This window comes from Saccoglossus kowalevskii, chromosome 8 (genome assembly GCF_978046115.1).
Source record: "Saccoglossus kowalevskii chromosome 8, keSacKowa6.1, whole genome shotgun sequence".
In the NCBI taxonomy this organism is placed as follows: Eukaryota; Metazoa; Hemichordata; class Enteropneusta; family Harrimaniidae; genus Saccoglossus; species Saccoglossus kowalevskii.
Genome location: NC_140648.1, coordinates 38574495 through 38599953, shown reverse-complemented (window position 1 = coordinate 38599953; position 25459 = coordinate 38574495). Strand labels below are relative to the sequence as shown.

At 37.4% G+C, this 25459-nt stretch overlaps 1 protein-coding gene across 4 annotated transcripts in view; it reads left to right on the top strand.

The window, feature by feature from the left end:
- LOC100374854 (COP9 signalosome complex subunit 3-like) overlaps window positions 1-25459 on the top strand; it is an 80022-nt gene that overhangs the window by 29828 nt on the left and 24735 nt on the right. For all 4 annotated transcript variants that reach the window (XM_085502587.1, XM_085502586.1, XM_085502584.1 and 1 more), the window contains exons 10-11: window positions 14701-14787; window positions 16998-17111. In XM_085502587.1, the coding sequence (XP_085358713.1) occupies window positions 14701-14787; window positions 16998-17111 (201 nt within the window). The remainder of the gene's footprint in view (window positions 1-14700; window positions 14788-16997; window positions 17112-25459) is intronic.

Here is a 25459-nt window from a genome sequence, read left to right as displayed (position 1 = left end):
TTTCTGTCTGTGAATCCTAACCAGCATTGCTGTTATATTACAATGCTCTTTGGACAAAAGCTGAAAATCTTTTCAAACTACATTTTATTACACTGAGGACCGAATTGTTTTCATCTATGTTAAAGAAGACTAGTTTATGTGCATGTCATATCAAAATTTTGTTGACTATCTATGTGAACAGATTGTTTTTTTCAGGCGAATGCAGGCTATTCGTCTGCAAATCATGGACGAAGATGGACAGCGAGTTGATTTACCACCAAACTAACGATACCGTGACGTGATAGTGGACACTATTCGCTTAAAAGGTTGTACAATGCGTGAACAATTGTATGTTGTTGACGGCACTTTCTCGGTGGTTTAGTCATCTTCGGCAATGTCTCACGGTAATTTAGGGGCTTTTAATTCAAGTACTGGCAAGGGACAACAATTGGACTACAAAAGAGGCGAAACATCTACCAATGTTGAAAGTGAAACACCTTGACAAAAACTGTCACAGGCTCCTACTATGTCTGACAGACAAAAATGAATTGGAGGACCAGTTACAAATATTATCACAAAGCAAGTTTGTACTTGAACGCAAGTAGACAGATTTGAAGACTCCGCCACCACCTTTAGCCACACTTGCACTCCCAGGATACCGAGCTATTGACGATACATGCATTTTATGTCACCATAAAGGACACAAGGAAAGTGGGAACAGAGGCCGTCGCAAGTGTTGTTATGAACCATGTGCTGGTTTATGTATTGTGGTCGATTAGATAAATACCGGGAACATTCCGAAGCATTACGTCAAGTAAGCTACGAAATATTTATAGAATGATTTAATTCGTATTTTTCACGCCTATTTTATGTACAGTGGTGACGGCTAATAATTAAACACCACCACAAAATAATTTTAATTTTTTAACTGTATTAGTGTTTGGTCATAGTCTAGACATTCGTAGCAAACATTTTTTTGTTCGCACTTCAAATGGTGTTAGTAAATTTTAGCAGTTTATTTCTCCATTTTCTTATTTTATTTCTTCTGAATTTCACAGAAAGACAAAGAAATAAAGACCATGAAAGACAAGATGAAAGCATTAGAAGGTGAAATACAGTCTGTGAAGTCTTTCATAGCTAAAAATACAACCCAGTTTGCCAGTGTTCTGAAACCACGCTTGCAACGACTCTTCCCACAAAAGTACGTTGGGTTAGAGGGACGCAGCAAATTATTAAAAGATGTTCGTCTCCTTAAAGTCACTTTGGATGGTAAATTGACACCAGGAAATCTCCAAGATGCAGTTGATTTACCTAAATTATTGGAAATGGGAAAACGAATGGTTTCTGAATTCAAACCTGTTGACGATGACGTGAAAGATAAACGTGAAATAACAACACGCTCAATAAAACAATCCAAGGAAACCTCGCCATTGAAACATGCTATTTCATCTCCTTCGCTGACAGTCGTAGTTACAATTCCACACCAGGCAAATCAAGTTTATGCTCCGTATGTTCCAGCACAGCCGAACCCAGGAATGGTTATTCTGCAAAATATGATATGTGAATCCTACTCCATTTATCAGCCCTTGGGGGTTTATGCGACCACCTACTAGCAATGTGATGACAACGTCTGCATCTATATTTAGTGAATGCCTGCCAACATCGCAAGTTCCCGTTACACCAGTTAGTACAGTAATGGCAAGACCCGCAGAAACAAGTCCAAGTTTACCATTACCCATACCAACAGCAGCATTGACTACGCCTCAACCCAAAATTGAAATGGCTAACCAAGTGGAATTTCCAGAATTGGCACCTACAGCCAAGGAAAAGGAGAACCCAGAGGGAGATATTGTCGGCGAAACAAACCAGTCTTGCTTAACTTTACTATAAAATTTGGCGAATATCGCATCTAACTCTGTAAATTTAATAGCCGAGTGCTAATGTCTGTTGTTACTAGCATATACTTCTATCTATCTAGTGAATACTCAGGCATTCACAGCCTTAGCATATACTTCTATCTATCTAGTGAATACTCAGGCATTCACAGCCTTAGCATATACTTCTATCTATCTAGTGAATACTCAGGCATTCACAGCCTTAGCATATACTTCTATCTATCTAATGAATACTCAGGCATTCACAGCTTTAGCATATACTTCTATATATCTAGTGAATACTCAGGCATTCACAGCCTTAGCTTATACTTCTATCTATCTAGTGAATACTCAGGCATTCACAGCCTTAGCATATACTTCTATCTATCTAGTGAATACTCAGGCATTCACAGCCTTAGCATATACTTCTATCTATCTAATGAATACTCAGGCATTCACAGCCTTAGCATATACTTCTATCTATCTAGTGAATACTCAGGCATTCACAGCCTTAGCATATACTTCTATCTATCTAGTGAATACTCAGGCATTCACAGCCTTAGCATATACTTCTATCTATCTAATGAATACTCAGGCATTCACAGCCTTAGCATATACTTCTATCTATCTAGTGAATACTCAGGCATTCACAGCCTTAGCATATACTTCTATCTATCTAGTGAATACTCAGGCATTCACAGCCTTAGCATATACTTCTATCTATCTAGTGAATACTCAGGCATTCACAGCCTTAGCATATACTTCTATATATCTAGTGAATACTCAGGCATTCACAGCCTTAGCTTATACTTCTATCTATCTAGTGAATACTCAGGCATTCACAGCCTTAGCTTATACTTCTATCTATCTAGTGAATACTCAGGCATTCACAGCCTTAGCATATACTTCTATATATCTAGTGAATACTCAGGCATTCACAGCCTTAGCATATACTTCTATCTATCTAGTGAATACTCAGGCATTCACAGCCTTAGCATATACTTCTATCTATCTAGTGAATACTCAGGCATTCACAGCCTTAGCATATACTTCTATCTATCTAGTGAATACTCAGGCATTCACAGCCTTAGCATATACTTCTATCTATCTAGTGAATACTCAGGCATTCACAGCCTTAGCTTATACTTCTATCTATCTAGTGAATACTCAGGCATTCACAGTCTTAGCATATACTTCTATCTATCTAGTGAATACTCAGGCATTCACAGCCTTAGCTTATACTTCTATCTATCTAGTGAATACTCGGGCATTCACAGCCTTAGCATATACTTCTATCTATCTAGTGAATACTCGGGCATTCACAGCCTTAGCTTATACTTCTATCTATCTAGTGAATACTCAGGCATTCACAGCCTTAGCATATACTTCTATCTATCTAGTGAATACTCAGGCATTCACAGCCTTAGCTTATACTTCTATCTATCTAGTGAATACTCAGGCATTCACAGCCTTAGCTTATACTTCTATCTATCTAGTGAATACTCAGGCATTCACAGCCTTAGCATATACTTCTATATATCTAGTGAATACTCAGGCATTCACAGCCTTAGCATATACTTCTATCTATCTAGTGAATACTCAGGCATTCACAGCCTTAGCATATACTTCTATCTATCTAGTGAATACTCAGGCATTCACAGCCTTAGCATATACTTCTATCTATCTAGTGAATACTCAGGCATTCACAGCCTTAGCTTATACTTCTATCTATCTAGTGAATACTCAGGCATTCACAGCCTTAGCATATACTTCTATCTATCGAGTGAATACTCAGGCATTCACAGCCTTAGCATATACTTCTATCTATCTAGTGAATACTCAGGCATTCACAGCCTTAGCTTATACTTCTATCTATCTAGTGAATACTCAGGCATTCACAGCCTTAGCATATACTTCTATCTATCTAGTGAATACTCAGGCATTCACAGCCTTAGCATATACTTCTATCTATCTAGTGAATACTCAGGCATTCACAGCCTTAGCATATACTTCTATCTATCTAGTGAATACTCGGGCATTCACAGCCTTAGCTTATACTTCTATCTATCTAGTGAATACTCGGGCATTCACAGCCTTAGCATATACTTCTATCTATCTAGTGAGTACTCAGGCATTCACAGCCTTAGCTTATACTTCTATCTATCTAGTGAATACTCAGGCATTCACAGCCTTAGCTTATACTTCTATCTATCTAGTGAATACTCAGGCATTCACAGCCTTAGCTTATACTTCTATCTATCTAGTGAATACTCGGGCATTTACAGCCTTAGCTTATACTTCTATCTATCTAGTGAATACTCAGGCATTCACAGCCTTAGCATATACTTCTATCTATCTAGTGAATACTCGGGCATTCACAGCCTTAGCATATACTTCTATCTATCTAGTGAATACTCAGGCATTCACAGCCTTAGCATATACTTCTATCTATCTAGTGAATACTCAGGCATTCACAGCCTTAGCTTATACTTCTATCTATCTAGTGAATACTCGGGCATTCACAGCCTTAGCTTATACTTCTATCTATCTAGTGAATACTCAGGCATTCACAGCCTTAGCATATACTTCTATATATCTAGTGAATACTCAGGCATTCACAGCCTTAGCATATACTTCTATCTATCTAGTGAATACTCAGGCATTCACAGCCTTAGCATATACTTCTATCTATCTAGTGAATACTCAGGCATTCACAGCCTTAGCATATACTTCTATCTATCTAGTGAATACTCAGGCATTCACAGCCTTAGCTTATACTTCTATCTATCGAGTGAATACTCAGGCATTCACAGCCTTAGCATATACTTCTATCTATCTAGTGAATACTCAGGCATTCACAGCCTTAGCTTATACTTCTATCTATCTAGTGAATACTCAGGCATTCACAGCCTTAGCATATACTTCTATCTATCTAGTGAATACTCAGGCATTCACAGCCTTAGCATATACTTCTATCTATCTAGTGAATACTCAGGCATTCACAGCCTTAGCATATACTTCTATCTATCTAGTGAATACTCAGGCATTCACAGCCTTAGCTTATACTTCTATCTATCTAGTGAATACTCAGGCATTCACAGCCTTAGCATATACTTCTATCTATCTAGTGAATACTCGGGCATTCACAGCCTTAGCATATACTTCTATCTATCTAGTGAATACTCAGGCATTCACAGCCTTAGCATATACTTCTATCTATCTAGTGAGTACTCAGGCATTCACAGCCTTAGCTTATACTTCTATCTATCTAGTGAATACTCAGGCATTCACAGCCTTAGCTTATACTTCTATCTATCTAGTGAATACTCAGGCATTCACAGCCTTAGCTTATACTTCTATCTATCTAGTGAATACTCAGGCATTCACAGTCTTAGCATATACTTCTATCTATCTAGTGAATACTCAGGCATTCACAGCCTTAGCTTATACTTCTATCTATCTAGTGAATACTCAGGCATTCACAGCCTTAGCATATACTTCTATCTATCTAGTGAATACTCGGGCATTCACAGCCTTAGCATATACTTCTATCTATCTAGTGAATACTCAGGCATTCACAGCCTTAGCATATACTTCTATCTATCTAGTGAATACTCAGGCATTCACAGCCTTAGCTTATACTTCTATCTATCTAGTGAATACTCAGGCATTCACAGCCTTAGCTTATACTTCTATCTATCTAGTGAATACTCAGGCATTCACAGCCTTAGCATATACTTCTATCTATCTAGTGAATACTCAGGCATTCACAGCCTTAGCTTATACTTCTATCTATCTAGTGAATACTCAGGCATTCACAGCCTTAGCATATACTTCTATCTATCTAGTGAATACTCAGGCATTCACAGCCTTAGCTTATACTTCTATCTATCTAGTGAATACTCAGGCATTCACAGCCTTAGCTTATACTTCTATATATCTAGTGAATACTCAGGCATTCACAGCCTTAGCATATACTTCTATCTATCTAGTGAATACTCAGGCATTCATAGCCTTAGCTTATACTTCTATCTATCTAGTGAATACTCAGGCATTCACAGTCTTAGCATATACTTCTATCTATCTAGTGAATACTCAGGCATTCACAGCCTTAGCATATACCGGTACTTCTATATATCTAGTGAATACTCAGGCATTCACAGCCTTAGCATATACTTCTATCTATCTAGTGAATACTCAGGCATTCATAGCCTTAGCTTATACTTCTATCTATCTAGTGAATACTCAGGCATTCACAGCCTTAGCATATACTTCTATCTATCTAGTGAATACTCAGGCATTCACAGCCTTAGCATATACTTCTATCTATCTAGTGAATACTCAGGCATTCACAGCCTTAGCTTATACTTCTATCTATCTAGTGAATACTCAGGCATTCACAGCCTTAGCTTATACTTCTATCTATCTAGTGAATACTCAGGCATTCACAGCCTTAGTACCTATTACGTAGTATCTGTCAGCACTTAGTGTTTCTAGTTAGTAAATACTGTATTGTGTATGTGGTAGCCATTTGTATTGAGTAAGTTAAGATTACTGCGTATACCATACATTCTCTTCAGTACTCTGTACTGATGTTTTGGCCTATATGGTTGTAGCAGTTAGTGGCATTATACAGTACTGTGCATAGATATTCCTGTTAGTAACAACGTAATGAGTAGTATCTTGTAATACATTTTGATAGCACATTACAGAACTTGTAATTGTATTTTCTACTTTTTATTGAGACTTTTATTGAGAAATAACTGCGATACGTGACACATTACTGTGTATTACTGTATCCACATAGCGTTCATTACGATTGTGTTTCTGTTTGTTATGTGTTAATACAACATTCTAACTTTACATGCAACACTGAGCTGGGTATTTTGTTATCGAACCCGAGTCCCCACGACCGCATTTAGCCCACTGCTCCGATATATAACTTGTATCCTACCGTTACTGTGTGTGTAGCTTACACTACTATGACACTAAGTGGTCTACAGTGCTGATATTGATAGTGCATGTGCCTTGGGTTGTCATCTATTAGTTTTGTTAATTTGGTAAGGAAATTTTCAATTTCCTAATTTTGGCGAATATTTTAAAATGGTAATTTTTGGTCAAAAATTCTATTTTCGACTTCTTTTTCAAAACCGCTAGGTCTGAATGCTTTGATACTTGGTGTGTATGTACCTTGTGTTGACATCTACTAGATTTGTTCATCCCATGGCCATATCTTTAATTCTCTAATTTTGGCAAATATTTTTGTAATTTTTGGTTAAAAATGGAATTTCAACTAACCACTATTTCCAATGCTTTGGTGTTAGGCATACATGTGTTTATTATTCCATTGACAACTGGTTGTTTGGCGATATTTCATTTAAAAGTACAAATTTAAATGAAAAGTTGTGGCATATACAATACAGCACTAATCTTTTGTACAATAGCCGTTGAGCAACAGGCCATTGGCCTATTTTTTACCAGAATACCATGACTTATTGTATTTTCCACATGGTTATGACATTACGAACATTACAAGACTCAAATTTAAAGTGTTTTCATTTTATGGTTTTCCATGTACCATAAAGTGGATATAATCTAGCTATACTTCAGTATAATCAAAACCAAGGATTTTCCAATTTTAGGTTAAATATTTGTAAACAAAACTTAAATTGTTAAAACTGCTTCATCGGCTGTTCGTTCAGTTTCCCATGTTAATGTTAACTTTTCAAAAAAAATACTATATGTTGTTCAGCTTTATTGTCATCTTGTTTTATTTATTAATAAAGTTGATTATAAAACAAAATAAAAGGAGTAACAAGTGAATATATATTGTCTTAATACTGGTACAAGTTGACTCCTATTTCAGTTCGTGATGACCAGTTTTTGGCAGAAAGCAAATCACATGTATCCACTTTTTCTAGCAAAAATTTGACATGCACTGGGCGTGATCCAATGGCGTCTGCTATAGCAAACTCAGTAAATCTATAGGAAAATTCCTGGTTTCCCTGCAAATACGATTTTATAGACCGAAAACATTGTTCACAGATATTATACTCGGGATTGTATGGTGGTTGAAAAATTAGGCGCACTCCTTGCTGTAGTAATAAATGTTCCAAATTAGATTCGACAATCCTGGCGTGAATAAAACCACAATTATCCATGATTACACAATCTCCCGGTGCCAAACAACGATTTCAACAGGGTCTTCTACATTGACAGCTTAAAAAAAAAAACGTTCATCATTTCCATAGCATTGGAAGGTCCAACAATGATATCAGAATATTCGACACCAAATATACTTGTAAGCAGGTTTATTGTGTAATTAACATTAGACGCAAACCGCTGTATTTCTATCGCCGGTTTACCAATTTCTGCATGTCCGTAACGCTGGTTCCCAGTTGTACTAATGACAGACGCCTCGTCTAACCAGTGCAGCTGTTCTGGGCTAATATCAGAATTGCTATCGATAAAATCAAGCATTCGTTTTTTCGTTAATGTCAGTCGTTGACTCTGCAGCAACAGATTTTAACTTTTTGCTCGTCATGTTTAGGTGGTCCCCAGTAAACCATAGATGAACTGGGGACATCAAGGCACACATTATCTTGGCGTAACTTTGACAGATAAATACTAGGCTGTCGCTGTTTATAAAATTCAATATGCTGTAAAATATTGTCAGTCAAGCATGTTCTGTTACTGTGCTTTCCAGCTGAAACATCACCGCTAGTAATAAGTTTAGTGCATATATTATTCGCAGTACTTTTTGACACACCAGTTTGTTGTGCAATTTGACTACATGACAGCCCATTTAAGTAAAGTTCAACAATTTTCTGTTGTACACTAAATTGTGTGTCGAGTCCTTGTTTATGAGACTGCATTTTTTCACCAAATTACATGTACTCCCGACTGTAAGTCCAAATGCTTTTATTTTTCCAGCAATGTTATAGATGTATAGTTGTATTCAAAATGACCGACTGGTGGCCATTTTGTTTTAATTAATGCTGTTCTAGAGTGCCATTTTACCCCCAGATCTAATATTATTTTTGATTAGTACCATTTGCACTATGCCCATCAAAATTCAGAATAAAGTGGTTTCCAAAATGTTTGTATCAACATGAAACAATGCACGCATATCATGTACTCGCGTGATTAGGCTGTACAAGTGTGGTACAAGCATGGTTACTGTATTTGATGTGTTTTGAAGCACATATTCAAATGTCAATACAGTTGCAGTGTACAAGCGTGCTTACTGTATTTGATGTGTTTTGAAGCACATATTCAAATGTCAATACAGTTGCAGTGTACTTATTTTGATGATAGACACACCACTGTTATTTTATCAAGTGTACATTGTATGAGTTACTTCTAGAGACAATATGCTACTGTAAAATACTTTATTTCACTGGTAATTATTTTTTGCTGAAAAGAATTTTGGTTGTTTTGTATGAATTTCATTTTCACTGATTTTTAATGTAGTTGAATGTAAAATATAGAAACAGATATTTTTTCAATAGATTAAATTTTCAGTGAAATAGTAAATGTAAATTCCAAGTAAAAATAAATGACTTTACAGTATATAATATATGTGTCATGGAAGTCTGCTATCTAAAGATGAACTGTACACTGCCTTGCATGCATGAATTAAAGTAATAATACATAGTTACATTAGGGCAGGTGCAGTGAATCTCCTGGGATCATATCATCTTATTTGTGTATACCATTGATGTATTGATTGTCAGCTTTACATGCATGCTATGTAGAATATTTCACACAATTGTAATGGAATCACAAACTAAAATGCCAGAATAGATGGTTTCTTAGATGAATAATTCATGTGCATTTAGTGATGTACATTTCACAATTAAAATTCTTTTTGCATGACATCAGTGTTTACTGAAGATATTAAAAGGAACCCAGTTTTTCTGAACCTCTGCTAATACATATGCAAATTGGTTTAAAGGCATGTATTTGTTACTCTAGAAGATCTCTTATTTAGATAATGCACTCATTTAGTGAATTCTTGTGTAAATTATTTTTCCACCAAATTTTGACTAGCATCTTGTATGTGATTATTCATTCTGTCTGTTTTTTTGAACTCAAGACTTCTTTTCCATTGAGAAATAATTATAAATCATAAATTTGCTCTATTTTTAATGAGAAAGAGTGGTCTTTTAAGAGAACCTCTTTTATCTCTGTCATTGTACATATGGATTCAATTCGACAGACTGGCCATTTTGTCAAGATGCATTTCACTGGTTGCAAAAACACAGTGGCATTGAACTTTTGCAAAGTTTTAATCTCAAGAACCCTATTAAATCACCAAATAAAATTTCTACTCATGAGAATTCCACTTGAAGTGGAGAACTGATTGTCTTCACAATAGTTGGCTCAATATACTGTATGTAGTAATAAACCAGTAATAATAATGATACACTAGAGAGCCATTAAAGACTGATTTATTTCACTTGTAAACAATCCAGAGTTAGGTTTAATTTCACTGACTAATGACTTATTTGTGTCCAGAATAAAAGTAATTTGTTAATACAGGGAGGCATTAGGAATAGTTATTGTGTTATTTTTGAACAGACATACAGTGCATATACTGTAAAATGCTTTATTCTTGAACAAACGTTGTACAGTGCATATACTGTAAAATGCTTTATTCTTGAACAAACGTTTTACAGTGCATATACTGTAAAATGCTTTATTCTTGAACAAACGTTGTACAGTGCATATACTGTAAAATGCTTTATTCTTGAACAAACGTTTTACAGTGCATATACTGTAAAATGCTTTATTCTTGAACAAACGCTGTACAGTGCATATACTGTAAAATGCTTTATTCTTGAACAAACGCTGTACAGTGCATATACTGTAAAATGCTTTATACTTGAACAAACGTTGTACAGTGCATATACTGTAAAATGCTTTATTCTTGAACAAACGTTTTACAGTGCATATACTGTAAAATGCTTTATTCTTGAACAAACGTTGTACAGTGCATATACTGTAAAATGCTTTATTCTTGAACAAACGTTGTACAGTGCATATACTGTAAAATGCTTTATTCTTGAACAAACGTTTTACAGTGCATATACTGTAAAATGCTTTAATCTTGAACAAACGCTGTACAGTGCATATACTGTAAAATGCTTTATTCTTGAACAAACGCTGTACAGTGCATATACTGTAAAATGCTTTATACTTGAACAAACGTTGTACAGTGCATATACTGTAAAATGCTTTATTCTTGAACAAACGTTTTACAGTGCATATACTGTAAAATGCTTTATTCTTGAACAAACGTTGTACAGTGCATATACTGTAAAATGCTTTATTCTTGAACAAACGTTGTACAGTGCATATACTGTAAAATGCTTTATTCTTGAACAAACGTTTTACAGTGCATATACTGTAAAATGCTTTATTCTTGAACAAACGCTGTACAGTGCATATACTGTAAAATGCTTTATTCTTGAACAAACGCTGTACAGTGCATATACTGTAAAATGCTTTATACTTGAACAAACGTTGTACAGTGCATATACTGTAAAATGCTTTATTCTTGAACAAACGTTTTACAGTGCATATACTGTAAAATGCTTTATTCTTGAACAAACATTGTACAGTGCATATACTGTAAAATGCTTTATTCTTGAACAAACATTGTACAGTGCATATACTGTAAAATGCTTTATTCTTGAACAAACGTTGTACAGTGCATATACTGTAAAATGCTTTATTCTTGAACAAACGTTGTACAGTGCATATACTGTAAAATGCTTTATTCTTGAACAAACGTTGTACAGTGCATATACTGTAAAATGCTTTATTCTTGAACAAACGTTGTACAGTGCATATACTGTAAAATGCTTTATTCTTGAACAAACGTTTTACAGTGCATATACTGTAAAATGCTTTATTCTTGAACAAACGCTGTACAGTGCATATACTGTAAAATGCTTTATACTTGAACAAACGTTGTACAGTGCATATACTGTAAAATGCTTTATTCTTGAACAAACGTTTTACAGTGCATATACTGTAAAATGCTTTATTCTTGAACAAACGTTGTACAGTGCATATACTGTAAAATGCTTTATTCTTGAACAAACGTTTTACAGTGCATATACTGTAAAATGCTTTATTCTTGAACAAACGCTGTACAGTGCATATACTGTAAAATGCTTTATACTTGAACAAACGTTGTACAGTGCATATACTGTAAAATGCTTTATTCTTGAACAAACGTTTTACAGTGCATATACTGTAAAATGCTTTATTCTTGAACAAACATTGTACAGTGCATATACTGTAAAACGCTTTATTCTTGAACAAACGTTTTACAGTGCATATACTGTAAAATGCTTTATTCTTGAACAAACGTTGTACAGTGCATATACTGTAAAATGCTTTATTCTTGAACAAACGTTGTACAGTGCATATACTGTAAAATGCTTTATTCTTGAACAAACGTTTTACAGTGCATATACTGTAAAATGCTTTATTCTTGAACAAACGTTGTACAGTGCATATACTGTAAAACGCTTTATTCTTGAACAAACGTTGTACAGTGCATATACTGTAAAACGCTTTATTCTTGAACAAACGTTGTACAGTGCATATACTGTAAAACGCTTTATTCTTGAACAAACGTTTTACAGTGCATATACTGTAAAATGCTTTATTCTTGAACAAACGTTTTACAGTGCATATACTGTAAAATGCTTTATTCTTGAACAAACGTTTTACAGTGCATATACTGTAAAACGCTTTATTCTTGAACAAACGTTATACAGTGCATATACTGTACAACGCTTTATTCTTAAACAAACGTACCATGCATATACTGTAAAACACTTTATTCTTGAACAAACGTTTTACAGTGCATATACTGTAAAATGCTTTATTCTTGAACAAACGTTTTACAGTGCATATACTGTAAAATGCTTTATTCTTGAACAAACGTTTTACAGTGCATATACTGTAAAATGCTTTATTCTTAAACAAACGTTTTACAGTGCATATACTGTAAAATGCTTTATTCTTAAACAAACGTTGTACAGTGCATATACTGTAAAACACTTTATTCTTGAACAAACGCTGTACAGTGCATATACTGTAAAATGCTTTATTCTTGAACAAACGTTTTACAGTGCATATACTGTAAAATGCTTTATTCTTAAACAAACGTTGTACAGTGCATATACTGTAAAATGCTTTATTCTTGAACAAACGTTGTACAGTGCATATACTGTAAAACGCTTTATTCTTGAACAAACGCTGTACAGTGCATATACTGTAAAACGCTTTATTCTTGAACAAACGCTGTACAGTGCATATACTGTAAAATGCTTTATTCTTGAACAAACGTTTTACAGTGCATATACTGTAAAATGCTTTATTCTTAAACAAACGTTGTACAGTGCATATACTGTAAAACGCTTTATTCTTGAACAAACGTTGTACAGTGCATATACTGTAAAATGCTTTATTCTTGAACAAACGTTGTACAGTGCATATACTGTAAAACGCTTTATTCTTGAACAAACGTTTTACAGTGCATATACTGTAAAATGCTTTATTCTTAAACAAACGTTGTACAGTGCATATACTGTAAAACGCTTTATTCTTGAACAAACGTTGTACAGTGCATATACTGTAAAATGCTTTATTCTTGAACAAACGTTGTACAGTGCATATACTGTAAAACGCTTTATTCTTGAACAAACGTTTTACAGTGCATATACTGTAAAATGCTTTATTCTTGAACAAACGTTGTACAGTGCATATACTGTAAAACGCTTTATTCTTGAACAAACGTTGTACAGTGCATATACTGTAAAACGCTTTATTCTTGAACGTTGTACAGTGCATATACTGTAAAACGCTTTATTCTTGAACAAACGTACCATGCATACACTGTAAAACATTTTATTCTTGAACGTTGTACAGTGCATATACTGTAAAATGCTTTATTCTTGAACAAACGTTGTACAGTGCATATACTGTAAAACGCTTTATTCTTGAACAAACGTTTTACAGTGCATATACTGTAAAATGCTTTATTCTTAAACAAACGTTGTACAGTGCATATACTGTAAAACGCTTTATTCTTGAACAAACGTTGTACAGTGCATATACTGTAAAATGCTTTATTCTTGAACAAACGTTGTACAGTGCATATACTGTAAAACGCTTTATTCTTGAACAAACGTTTTACAGTGCATATACTGTAAAATGCTTTATTCTTGAACAAACGTTGTACAGTGCATATACTGTAAAACGCTTTATTCTTGAACAAACGTTGTACAGTGCATATACTGTAAAACGCTTTATTCTTGAACGTTGTACAGTGCATATACTGTAAAACGCTTTATTCTTGAACAAACGTACCATGCATACACTGTAAAACATTTTATTCTTGAACGTTGTACAGTGCATATACTGTAAAATGCTTTATTTTTGAACAAACGTTGTACAGTGCATATACTGTAAAACATTTTATTTTTGAACAAACGTTTTACAGTGCATATACTGTAAAATGCTTTATTCTTAAGCAAACGTACCATGCATATACTGTAAAACGCTTTAATTTTGGCAGAATCAAATTTTCGTGACAATCCGTTGTAGCAGTAAAAATTGTTTGGGGGGGGCATACATCACTGAGTGTTAGCGTTTTTCGCAAAATATTGTCAAAAATTCATTAATATTCCTAGCATTGAAAATTATATGATTTAATACAGTACTTGCTGAGCCAAGCAGAAAACATGGGCATTCATTCTCGTCTTCTATGTATATAAGCCACAACATAGTTGTATATTGTAAATTATATTTGTGTTGATTTCAGACGTTTTTGACGTTATCGTTGGCAGACATCGCCAGGAGATGCCAGTTATCTGGACCCAAGGAAGCTGAACAGTATGTGCTGCATATGGTGAGTTACTCATGTTAAACTGTTAAGAATTAAGTCTTTACATTACCTTGGGTATTTGGTGTCGTTCGTCTTTTGCTGTTGCTGTTGTCGTTGTTGTTATTAAATGTTAGTGTCAAAATCAGCATTAGCTGTAATTGGTATGCCAACTACAAAAAATATGCCACTTACCATAGTACAAGTGCACCCCCTCATATCTTTATGTGTAATAAATGTTTATGTGGTATTTTTGGACATGTTGCATTTGAGTATGAACTAGTCTATATATAATAACTCTAATTTAAACAATGTGACACACACTTGAATACATTGAAGTTTCATTGTGTGCTTGGTCATAAGGTAACCAGAACCCACACAAGAGGGTTAAACGTATTTGATGACTTTATATTTTGGAACCTTTTGACACGTTGTAAATAATTCTTCAGCCAGTGATGATTTAATTAAGGCTGACTAAGTCGTATCTTCAAAGGCGGTATAAGCAGATAAAATGTATAAAAAAAGTAGGAAAAAATCGGATGTGATCTTTGAAAAGCACAATGTGAAAGCAATCTCATCCACAATATTGATGTTTATAATAGTAACAAAAGATTCTTATTAAAGCTAAAGAAATAAATTTGATTGTATATGTCAGTTCTTTGCAGTCTCAAGCCCACAGCACCTATGCACAAAATTTCATTCAAATCTAATAAATGGGTACTGAGAAAATTGTCTATTTAGTGTCCTTTAGTGAGTGGTGTTTTGGTTGTTCCACTAGATGTACATGCAAACATCAAATTTCAATTCTATTTAGAAACAGACAAGACTAGACTACCTAGATATGATCTATTTTCTGATCCCCTATTTACCTGGCCTTGTTTTAAGTGGTGTATATATATATATATATGATGTGATTGAATACCATGATGATAATCATTGTTCTCATCTGATACTGTAAACTGACATCAATGAGGTCATGCCTTGCATGCACAATCACCGTGATGTGTTAGATAGGATAATTTCTAATGACGTATTTGCTTCACACCTCGGGGACTCAACGAATATCAAATGAGTTGCATGTATTGAATGTATAATTACAGAGACACATTTAGAGATGATATAGTTTTATAGTTTAGAGAAATACAGCAAATTTCTTTTAAATTGTGATTCATTTCTTAATGGCTTACTGGAGGCAATGTTGGTGTTATTTTGTTGTATCATTAGCAATTTCTCATGACATGCTTCAACCGATTTTGTTGGAAATAGTTACAATGACGATGTTATATATTGATTTGTATTTCTTCAATGACCTTTAACAGACTGCCCACACAAAACTTCAAAAAAGTGTCATAAATCGTTTCTGAGGCATGACTGGCCAATTTCATTCAAACTTGATAAGATTATCAAACAAGTTTGGTTTTGGATACACACGATTTTGTTTTGTGATTTGTTTCAATAAGGTTGACTAGCGGCCATGTTAGTTTTATTTTCAGTGGTCCTTAATCATTTTTCAAACATACAACTTTAACTTGATTTTATATGAACAATACACATGTTTTGTTATTTGATTAAAAATATTTAACTGATTTAAGTATGGATTATTCAATTTTGTACAATCTTATTCCTAGGAAGTATCACTTTGACTGAACAAAACTTGCATAAGGTGCCATTTGAAGTAATACCATATTTTGAACATTCTCAATTCCTCCTAACATTTAATTAGTGATCCATCTATATAATTATCTATCTACATCTTTCATTGTTTATAACAACAAACTGAACATTTTATGAATTAGCCAGTTATCACATTTCATTAACATCAGACATTTTGATTGATCTTTTAGATTTAGCATAGTTTATGTTTCGTTGCTTCATCAAATCTCTTGTTTGTAATATAGAAGGCATGTTCATCTTTATTTCCTAAACTTAATTTGCATAATTATGTTAATTGCATGGCACGTAGGATTTTCTACAAACCTGATTTTTGTTTTATTTCTAAATGGAGGAAATAATATACAATAATTACATTGATCACATTGCATCAATAGGTAATAGCGAAAAATCAATCAGATTCTAGGACTCCACAGGAATCTGGTTGACTATAGAAAGCTGATTGATGTGACAGTGTACACTGTACCATAATGTGTTTGGTTTGGAAATTGAGCAAACACACTTAGTGTGCTTATAACAATAGTTAATTTGATTAGCTGAACTGTCTTCTTTATTTATACAACTAGATAGAGGATGGAGACATATATGCTACAATCAATAAGAGAGATGGCATGGTTAGTTTCCATGACAACCCAGAGAAGTATGATAATTCAACTATGTTAAGGCATTTAGATGATGAGGTATGTACACTTACTCAGATTTAAACAGTGTATGAGTTGTATATTCTCTATTCTGAGAGCTATCAAATGAAAGTTTTGTATACTTGTTGAGTTTCTGTGTATATTTATTGTAAATAGTGTGTGTCAAGAATGACTTTTATTTATTTATTTATTTAATTATTTATTTATTTATTTATTTATTTATTTATTTATTTTTTTTTTTTTATTTATTTATTACGTTCAATTTTAATTAAACTGCAGTAACAGAACTTTATCAGTAAATATGCAAATTTGGTTTCAAAATAAGTCTGGTTTAAGGTAGAGATGCAGTTTACCTGACAGGTATTTTAATTAGTTAATTAGGAAACCAAGATGACCTTCCTTGTCCACAAAACTAAATATTTTCGGAAAGCTTATTGTATAAATTTAAAAATTTTGTTATTATTTTTTTATGGACACTGTAGTTTGAAATATGCATAAAAGTGATTTAAAAAAAATTTGATTCTAAACGATGCTTCTGTTTCCTGTCAAAATTGGTTTATGGGTACATCTGTTTACTATGAAGAAAGTGCCGTCTTGAAAACCACCCGTTGTCAATTTTGCAGGGCAGCAAGCCCAAATTTCACTACTTCAAGTTTATGCATAAATTAACACCCAGGCTAGTTTTCTGTACAATTGTTGTAACACTGTTCAACCAAAAACAATGCCCCGATGGCGTTTTGAAGATAAACACATTGTCAATCATTTGTGAAAATTTCAAAACAAAAGGTCAAAGCGTCTAGGAGCTATTTTTTTTTTAAGTTCTGGGATGTGCACTAAAAAGAAGCTGAGATAATTGCTAATTTGCATAACAATTCACTCAGTAAAAAGTTTGCAAATGCTCATAATTAAAATGGCTGTAACAGTTCCAAATTTAAATGTATTATCGTTTTGTAAAAAGTTAAATATAGTGCATAATATGGAGATCCCGTCATTTCTTTTTTTCACCATGTTTCTTTTTTATTATTTATGTACAGCCTTGCTAAATCTTGCTAAACACACAAAAGAGAGAATGTTTGCACCTGTTATCTATATTTTAAAATCGTTTTTTGAGTATGTTCCACTATTCACAATTCTACAAAATTTTAACAATCTATAGCCAAGACTGTTTGGATAATAAAAAGCAAAAAAAAAAAAATTCACTCCCAAGTGCCCACAAACCTGCATCTCTACCTTAAAACAATATGATTCGTTGTGAAAATAAATACTTTTTTTTTTTACATAGCATTTGTTTAATGCAGTGATGAAAATAACACTGGAGAAACGTAATTTCGCTGTCCAAGCTTTTCGCTGTGTTTAAATTTTGTGGATTGTCGAAAAATAGTGACCCACCTCTATATAAAGACCACTTGCCTATAGTGACCCACCTCTATCGAAAGACTACCTACCTAGAGTGACCCACCTCTATCGAAAGACTACCTACCTAGAGTGACCCACCTCTATGTAGGCTACCTGCCTATAGTGCCCACCTCTATGTAAAGACCATCTGTCTATAGTAACCCCCTCTATATAAAGACCATCTGTCTATAGTAACCCACCTCTATGTAAAGACCACCTGCCTATAGTGACCCACCTCTATATAAAGACCACCTGTCTATAGTGACCCACCTCTATGTAAAGACTACCTGCCTATAGTGACCCACCTCTATGTAAAGACCACCTGCCTATAGTGACCCACCTCTATGTAAAGACCACCTGCCTGTAGTGACCCACCTCTATATAAAGACTACCTACCTATAGTGACCCACCTCTATATAAAGACCACCTGCCTATAGTGACCCACCTCTATGTGGGCTACCTGCCTATAGTGACCCACCTCTATGTGGGCTACCTGCCTATAGTGACCCGCCTCTATGTAAAGTCCATATGTCTACAGTGACTCGCCTCTATATAAAGACTACCTGCCTATAGTGACCCACCTCTATGTAAAGACCACCTGCCTGTAGTGACCCACCTCTATATAAAGACTACCTGCCTATAGTGACCCACCTCTATATAAAGACCACTTGCCTATAGTGACCCACCTCTATCGAAAGACTACCTACCTAGAGTGACCCACCTCTATGTAGGCTACCTGCCTATAGTGCCCACCTCTATGTAAAGACCATCTGTCTATAGTAACCCCCTCTATATAAAGACCATCTGTCTACAGTAACCCACCTCTATGTACAGATCACCTGCCTATAGTGGCCCACCTCTATATAAAGACCACCTGTCTATAGTGACCCACCTCTATGTAAAGACTACCTGCCTATAGTGACCCACCTCTATGTAAAGACTACCTGCCTATAGTGACCCACCTCTATGTAAAGACCACCTGCCTGTAGTGACCCACCTCTATATAAAGACTACTTGTCTATAGTGACCCACCTCTATATAAAGACCACCTGCCTATAGTGACCCACCTCTATATAAAGACCACCTGCCTATAGTGACCCACCTCTATGTGGGCTACCTGCCTATAGTGACCCACCTCTATGTGGGCTACCTGCCTATAGTGACCCACCTCTATGTAAAGTCCATCTGTCTACAGTGACTCGCCTCTATATAAAGACTACCTGCCTATAGTGACCCACCTCTATGTAGGCTACCTGCCTATAGTGACCCACCTCTATGTAAAGACCACCTGCCTGTAGTGACCCACCTCTATATAAAGACAACCTGCCTATAGTGACCCACCTCTATATAAAGACCACCTGCCTATAGTGACCCACCTCTATGTAACGACTACCTGCCTATAGTGACCCACCTCTATGTAAAGACCACCTGCCTGTAGTGACCCACCTCTATATAAAGTCTACCTGTCTATAGTGACCCACCTGTATATAAAGACCACCTGCCTATAGTGACCCACCTCTATGTGGGCTACCTGCCTATAGTGACCCACCTCTATGTGGGCTACCTGCCTATAGTGACCCACCTCTATGTGGGCTACCTGCCTATAGTGACCCACCTCTATGTAAAGTCCATCTGTCTACAGTGACTCGCCTCTATATAAAGACTACCTGCCTATAGTGACCCACCCATATGTAAAGACCACCTGTCTATAGTGACCCATCTCTATGTAGGCTACCTGCCTATAGTGACCCACCTCTATGTAAAGACCACCTGCCTATAGTGACCCACCTCTATGTAAAGTCCACCTGCCTATAGTGACCCACCTCTATGTAAAGACCACCTGTCTATAGTGACCCACCTCTATGTAAAGACCACCTGCCTGTAGTGACCCACCTCTATATATAGACTACCTGCCTATAGTGACCCACCTCTATATAAAGACAACCTGCCTATAGTGACCCACCTCTATGTAAAGACCACCTGCCTGTAGTGACCCACCTCTATATAAAGTCTACCTGCCTATAGTGACCCACCTCTATATAAAGACCACCTGTCTATAGTGACCCACCTCTATATAAAGACCACCTGTCTATAGTGACCCACCTCTATGTAAAGACTACCTGCCTATAGTGACCCACCTCTATGCCTATAGTGACCCACCTCTATGTAAAGACCACCTGTCTATAGTGACCCACCTCTATGTAAAGACCACCTGTCTATAGTGACCCACCTCTATGTAAAGACCACCTGCCTATAGTGACCCACCTCTATGTAAAGACCACCTGCCTATAGTGACCCACCTCTATGTAAAGACCACCTGCCTGTAGTGACCCACCTCTATGTAAAGACCACCTGCCTGTAGTGACCCACCTCTATATAAAGACTACCTGCCTATAGTGACCCACCTCTATATAAAGACTACCTGCCTATAGTGACCCACCTCTATATAAAGACCACCTGCCTATATTGACCTACCTCTGTGGGCTACCTGCCTATAGTGACCCACCTCTATGTAAAGACCATCTGTCTATAGTGACCCACCTCTATGTAAAAGACCACCTATCTATAGTGACCACCTCTATGTAAAGACTACCTGCCTATAGTGACCCACCTCTATGTAAAGACCACCTGTCTATAGTGACCCATCTCTATGTAGGCTACCTGCCTATAGTGACCCACCTCTATGTAAAGACCACCTGTCTATAGTGACCCATCTCTATGAAGGCTACCTGCCTATAGTGACCCACCTCTATGTAAAGACCACCTGCCTATAGTGACCGACCTCTATGTAAAGACCACCTGTCTATAGTAACCCACCTCTATGTAAAGGCTACCTGCCTATAGTGACCCACCTCTATATGGGCTACCTGCCTATAGTGACCCACCTCTATGTAAAGATCATCTGTCTATAGTGATCCACCTCTATATAAAGACTACCTGCCTGTAGTGACCCACCTCTATATAAAGACTACCTACCTATAGTGACCCACCTCTATATAAAGACCACCTGCCTATAGTGACCCACCTCTATGTGGGCTACCTGCCTATAGTGACCCACCTCTATGTGGGCTACCTGCCTATAGTGACCCGCCTCTATGTAAAGTCCATATGTCTACAGTGACTCGCCTCTATATAAAGACTACCTGCCTATAGTGACCCACCTCTATGTAAAGACCACCTGCCTGTAGTGACCCACCTCTATATAAAGACTACCTGCCTATAGTGACCCACCTCTATATAAAGACCACTTGCCTATAGTGACCCACCTCTATCGAAAGACTACCTACCTAGAGTGACCCACCTCTATGTAGGCTACCTGCCTATAGTGCCCACCTCTATGTAAAGACCATCTGTCTATAGTAACCCCCTCTATATAAAGACCATCTGTCTACAGTAACCCACCTCTATGTACAGATCACCTGCCTATAGTGGCCCACCTCTATATAAAGACCACCTGTCTATAGTGACCCACCTCTATGTAAAGACTACCTGCCTATAGTGACCCACCTCTATGTAAAGACTACCTGCCTATAGTGACCCACCTCTATGTAAAGACCACCTGCCTGTAGTGACCCACCTCTATATAAAGACTACTTGTCTATAGTGACCCACCTCTATATAAAGACCACCTGCCTATAGTGACCCACCTCTATATAAAGACCACCTGCCTATAGTGACCCACCTCTATGTGGGCTACCTGCCTATAGTGACCCACCTCTATGTGGGCTACCTGCCTATAGTGACCCACCTCTATGTAAAGTCCATCTGTCTACAGTGACTCGCCTCTATATAAAGACTACCTGCCTATAGTGACCCACCTCTATGTAGGCTACCTGCCTATAGTGACCCACCTCTATGTAAAGACCACCTGCCTGTAGTGACCCACCTCTATATAAAGACAACCTGCCTATAGTGACCCACCTCTATATAAAGACCACCTGCCTATAGTGACCCACCTCTATGTAACGACTACCTGCCTATAGTGACCCACCTCTATGTAAAGACCACCTGCCTGTAGTGACCCACCTCTATATAAAGTCTACCTGTCTATAGTGACCCACCTGTATATAAAGACCACCTGCCTATAGTGACCCACCTCTATGTGGGCTACCTGCCTATAGTGACCCACCTCTATGTGGGCTACCTGCCTATAGTGACCCACCTCTATGTGGGCTACCTGCCTATAGTGACCCACCTCTATGTAAAGTCCATCTGTCTACAGTGACTCGCCTCTATATAAAGACTACCTGCCTATAGTGACCCACCCATATGTAAAGACCACCTGTCTATAGTGACCCATCTCTATGTAGGCTACCTGCCTATAGTGACCCACCTCTATGTAAAGACCACCTGCCTATAGTGACCCACCTCTATGTAAAGTCCACCTGCCTATAGTGACCCACCTCTATGTAAAGACCACCTGTCTATAGTGACCCACCTCTATGTAAAGACCACCTGCCTGTAGTGACCCACCTCTATATATAGACTACCTGCCTATAGTGACCCACCTCTATATAAAGACAACCTGCCTATAGTGACCCACCTCTATGTAACGACTACCTGCCTATAGTGACCCACCTCTATGTAAAGACCACCTGCCTGTAGTGACCCACCTCTATATAAAGTCTACCTGCCTATAGTGACCCACCTCTATATAAAGACCACCTGTCTATAGTGACCCACCTCTATATAAAGACCACCTGTCTATAGTGACCCACCTCTATGTAAAGACTACCTGCCTATAGTGACCCACCTCTATGTAAAGACCATCTGCCTGTAGTGACCCACCTCTATATAAAGACTACCTGCCTATAGTGACCCACCTCTATGTAAAGACCACCTGTCTATAGTGACCCACCTCTATGTAAAGACCACCTGTCTATAGTGACCCACCTCTATGTAAAGACCACCTGCCTATAGTGACCCACCTCTATGTAAAGACCACCTGCCTATAGTGACCCACCTCTATGTAAAGACCACCTGCCTGTAGTGACCCACCTCTATGTAAAGACCACCTGCCTGTAGTGACCCACCTCTATATAAAGACTACCTGCCTATAGTGACCCACCTCTATATAAAGACCACCTGCCTATATTGACCTACCTCTGTGGGCTACCTGCCTATAGTGACCCACCTCTATGTAAAGACCATCTGTCTATAGTGACCCACCTCTATGTAAAAGACCACCTATCTATAGTGACCACCTCTATGTAAAGACTACCTGCCTATAGTGACCCACCTCTATGTAAAGACCACCTGTCTATAGTGACCCATCTCTATGTAGGCTACCTGCCTATAGTGACCCACCTCTATGTAAAGACCACCTGTCTATAGTGACCCATCTCTATGAAGGCTACCTGCCTATAGTGACCCACCTCTATGTAAAGACCACCTGCCTATAGTGACCCACCTCTATGTAAAGACCACCTGTCTATAGTAACCCACCTCTATGTAAAGGCTACCTGCCTATAGTGACCCACCTCTATATGGGCTACCTGCCTATAGTGACCCACCTCTATGTAAAGATCATCTGTCTATAGTGATCCACCTCTATATAAAGACTACCTGCCTATAGTGACCCACCTCTATGTAAAGACTACCTGCCTATAGTGACCCCCTCTATATAAAGACAATCTGTTTATAGTGACCCACCTCTATGTAAAGACCACCTGTCTATAGTAACCCACCTCCATGTAAAAGACCACCTGCCTATAGTGACCATCCTCTATGTAAAGACTACCTGCCTATAGTGACCATCCTCTATGTGGGCTACCTGCCTATAGTGACCCACCTATATGTAAAGTCCATCTGTCTACAGTGACCCATCTCTATGTATGCTACCTGCCTATAGTGACCCACCTCTATGTAAAGACCACCTGTCTATAGTAACCCATCTCTATGTAGGCTACCTGCCTATAGTGACCCACCTCTATGTAAAGACCACCTGCCTATAGTGACCCACCTCTATATAAAGACCACCTGTCTATAGTGACCCACCTCTATATAAAGACCACCTGTCTATAGTGACCCACCTCTATGTAAAGACCACCTGCCTATAGTGACCCACCTCTATGTAAAGACCACCTGCCTGTAGTGACCCACCTCTATATAAAGACTACCTGCCTATAGTGACCCACCTCTATATAAAAACCACCTGCCTATATTGACCTACCTCTGTGGGCTACCTGCCTATAGTGTCCCATCTCTCTGTGGGCTACCTGCCTATAGTGTCCCATCTCTATGTAGGCTACCTGCCTGTAGTGACCCACCTCTATGTAAAGACCACCTGCCTATAGTGACCGAGCTCTATGTAAAGACCACCTGTCTATAGTAACCCACCTCTATGTAAAGACCATCTGTCTATAGTAACACACCTCTATGTAAAAGACCACCTGCCTATAGTGACCCACCTCTATGTGGGCTACCTGCCTATAGTGACCCACCTCTATGTAAAGACCATCTGTCTATAGTGACCCACCTCTATGTAAAAGACCACCTACCTATAGTGACCCACCTCTATATAAAGACTACCTGCCTATAGTGACCCACCTCTATGTGGGCTACCTGCCTATAGTTGCCCACCTCTATGTAAAAGCGACCTGCCTATAGTGACCCACCTCTATGTGGGCTACCTGCCTATAGTGACCCACCTCTATGTAAAGATCATCTGTCTATAGTGACCCACCTCTATATAAAGACTACCTGCCTATAGTGACCCACCTCTATGTAAAGACTACCTGCCTATAGTGACCCACCTCTATGTAAAGACTACCTGCCTATAGTGACCACCTCTATATAAAGACAATCTGTTTATAGTGACCCACCTCTATGTAAAGACCACCTGTCTATAGTAACCCACCTCTATGTAAAAGGCCACCTACCTATAGTGACCACCTCTATGTAAAGACCACCTGCCTATAGTGACCCACCTCCATGTAAAGACTACCTGCCTATAGTGACCCACCTCTGTGGGCTACCTGCCTATAGTGTCC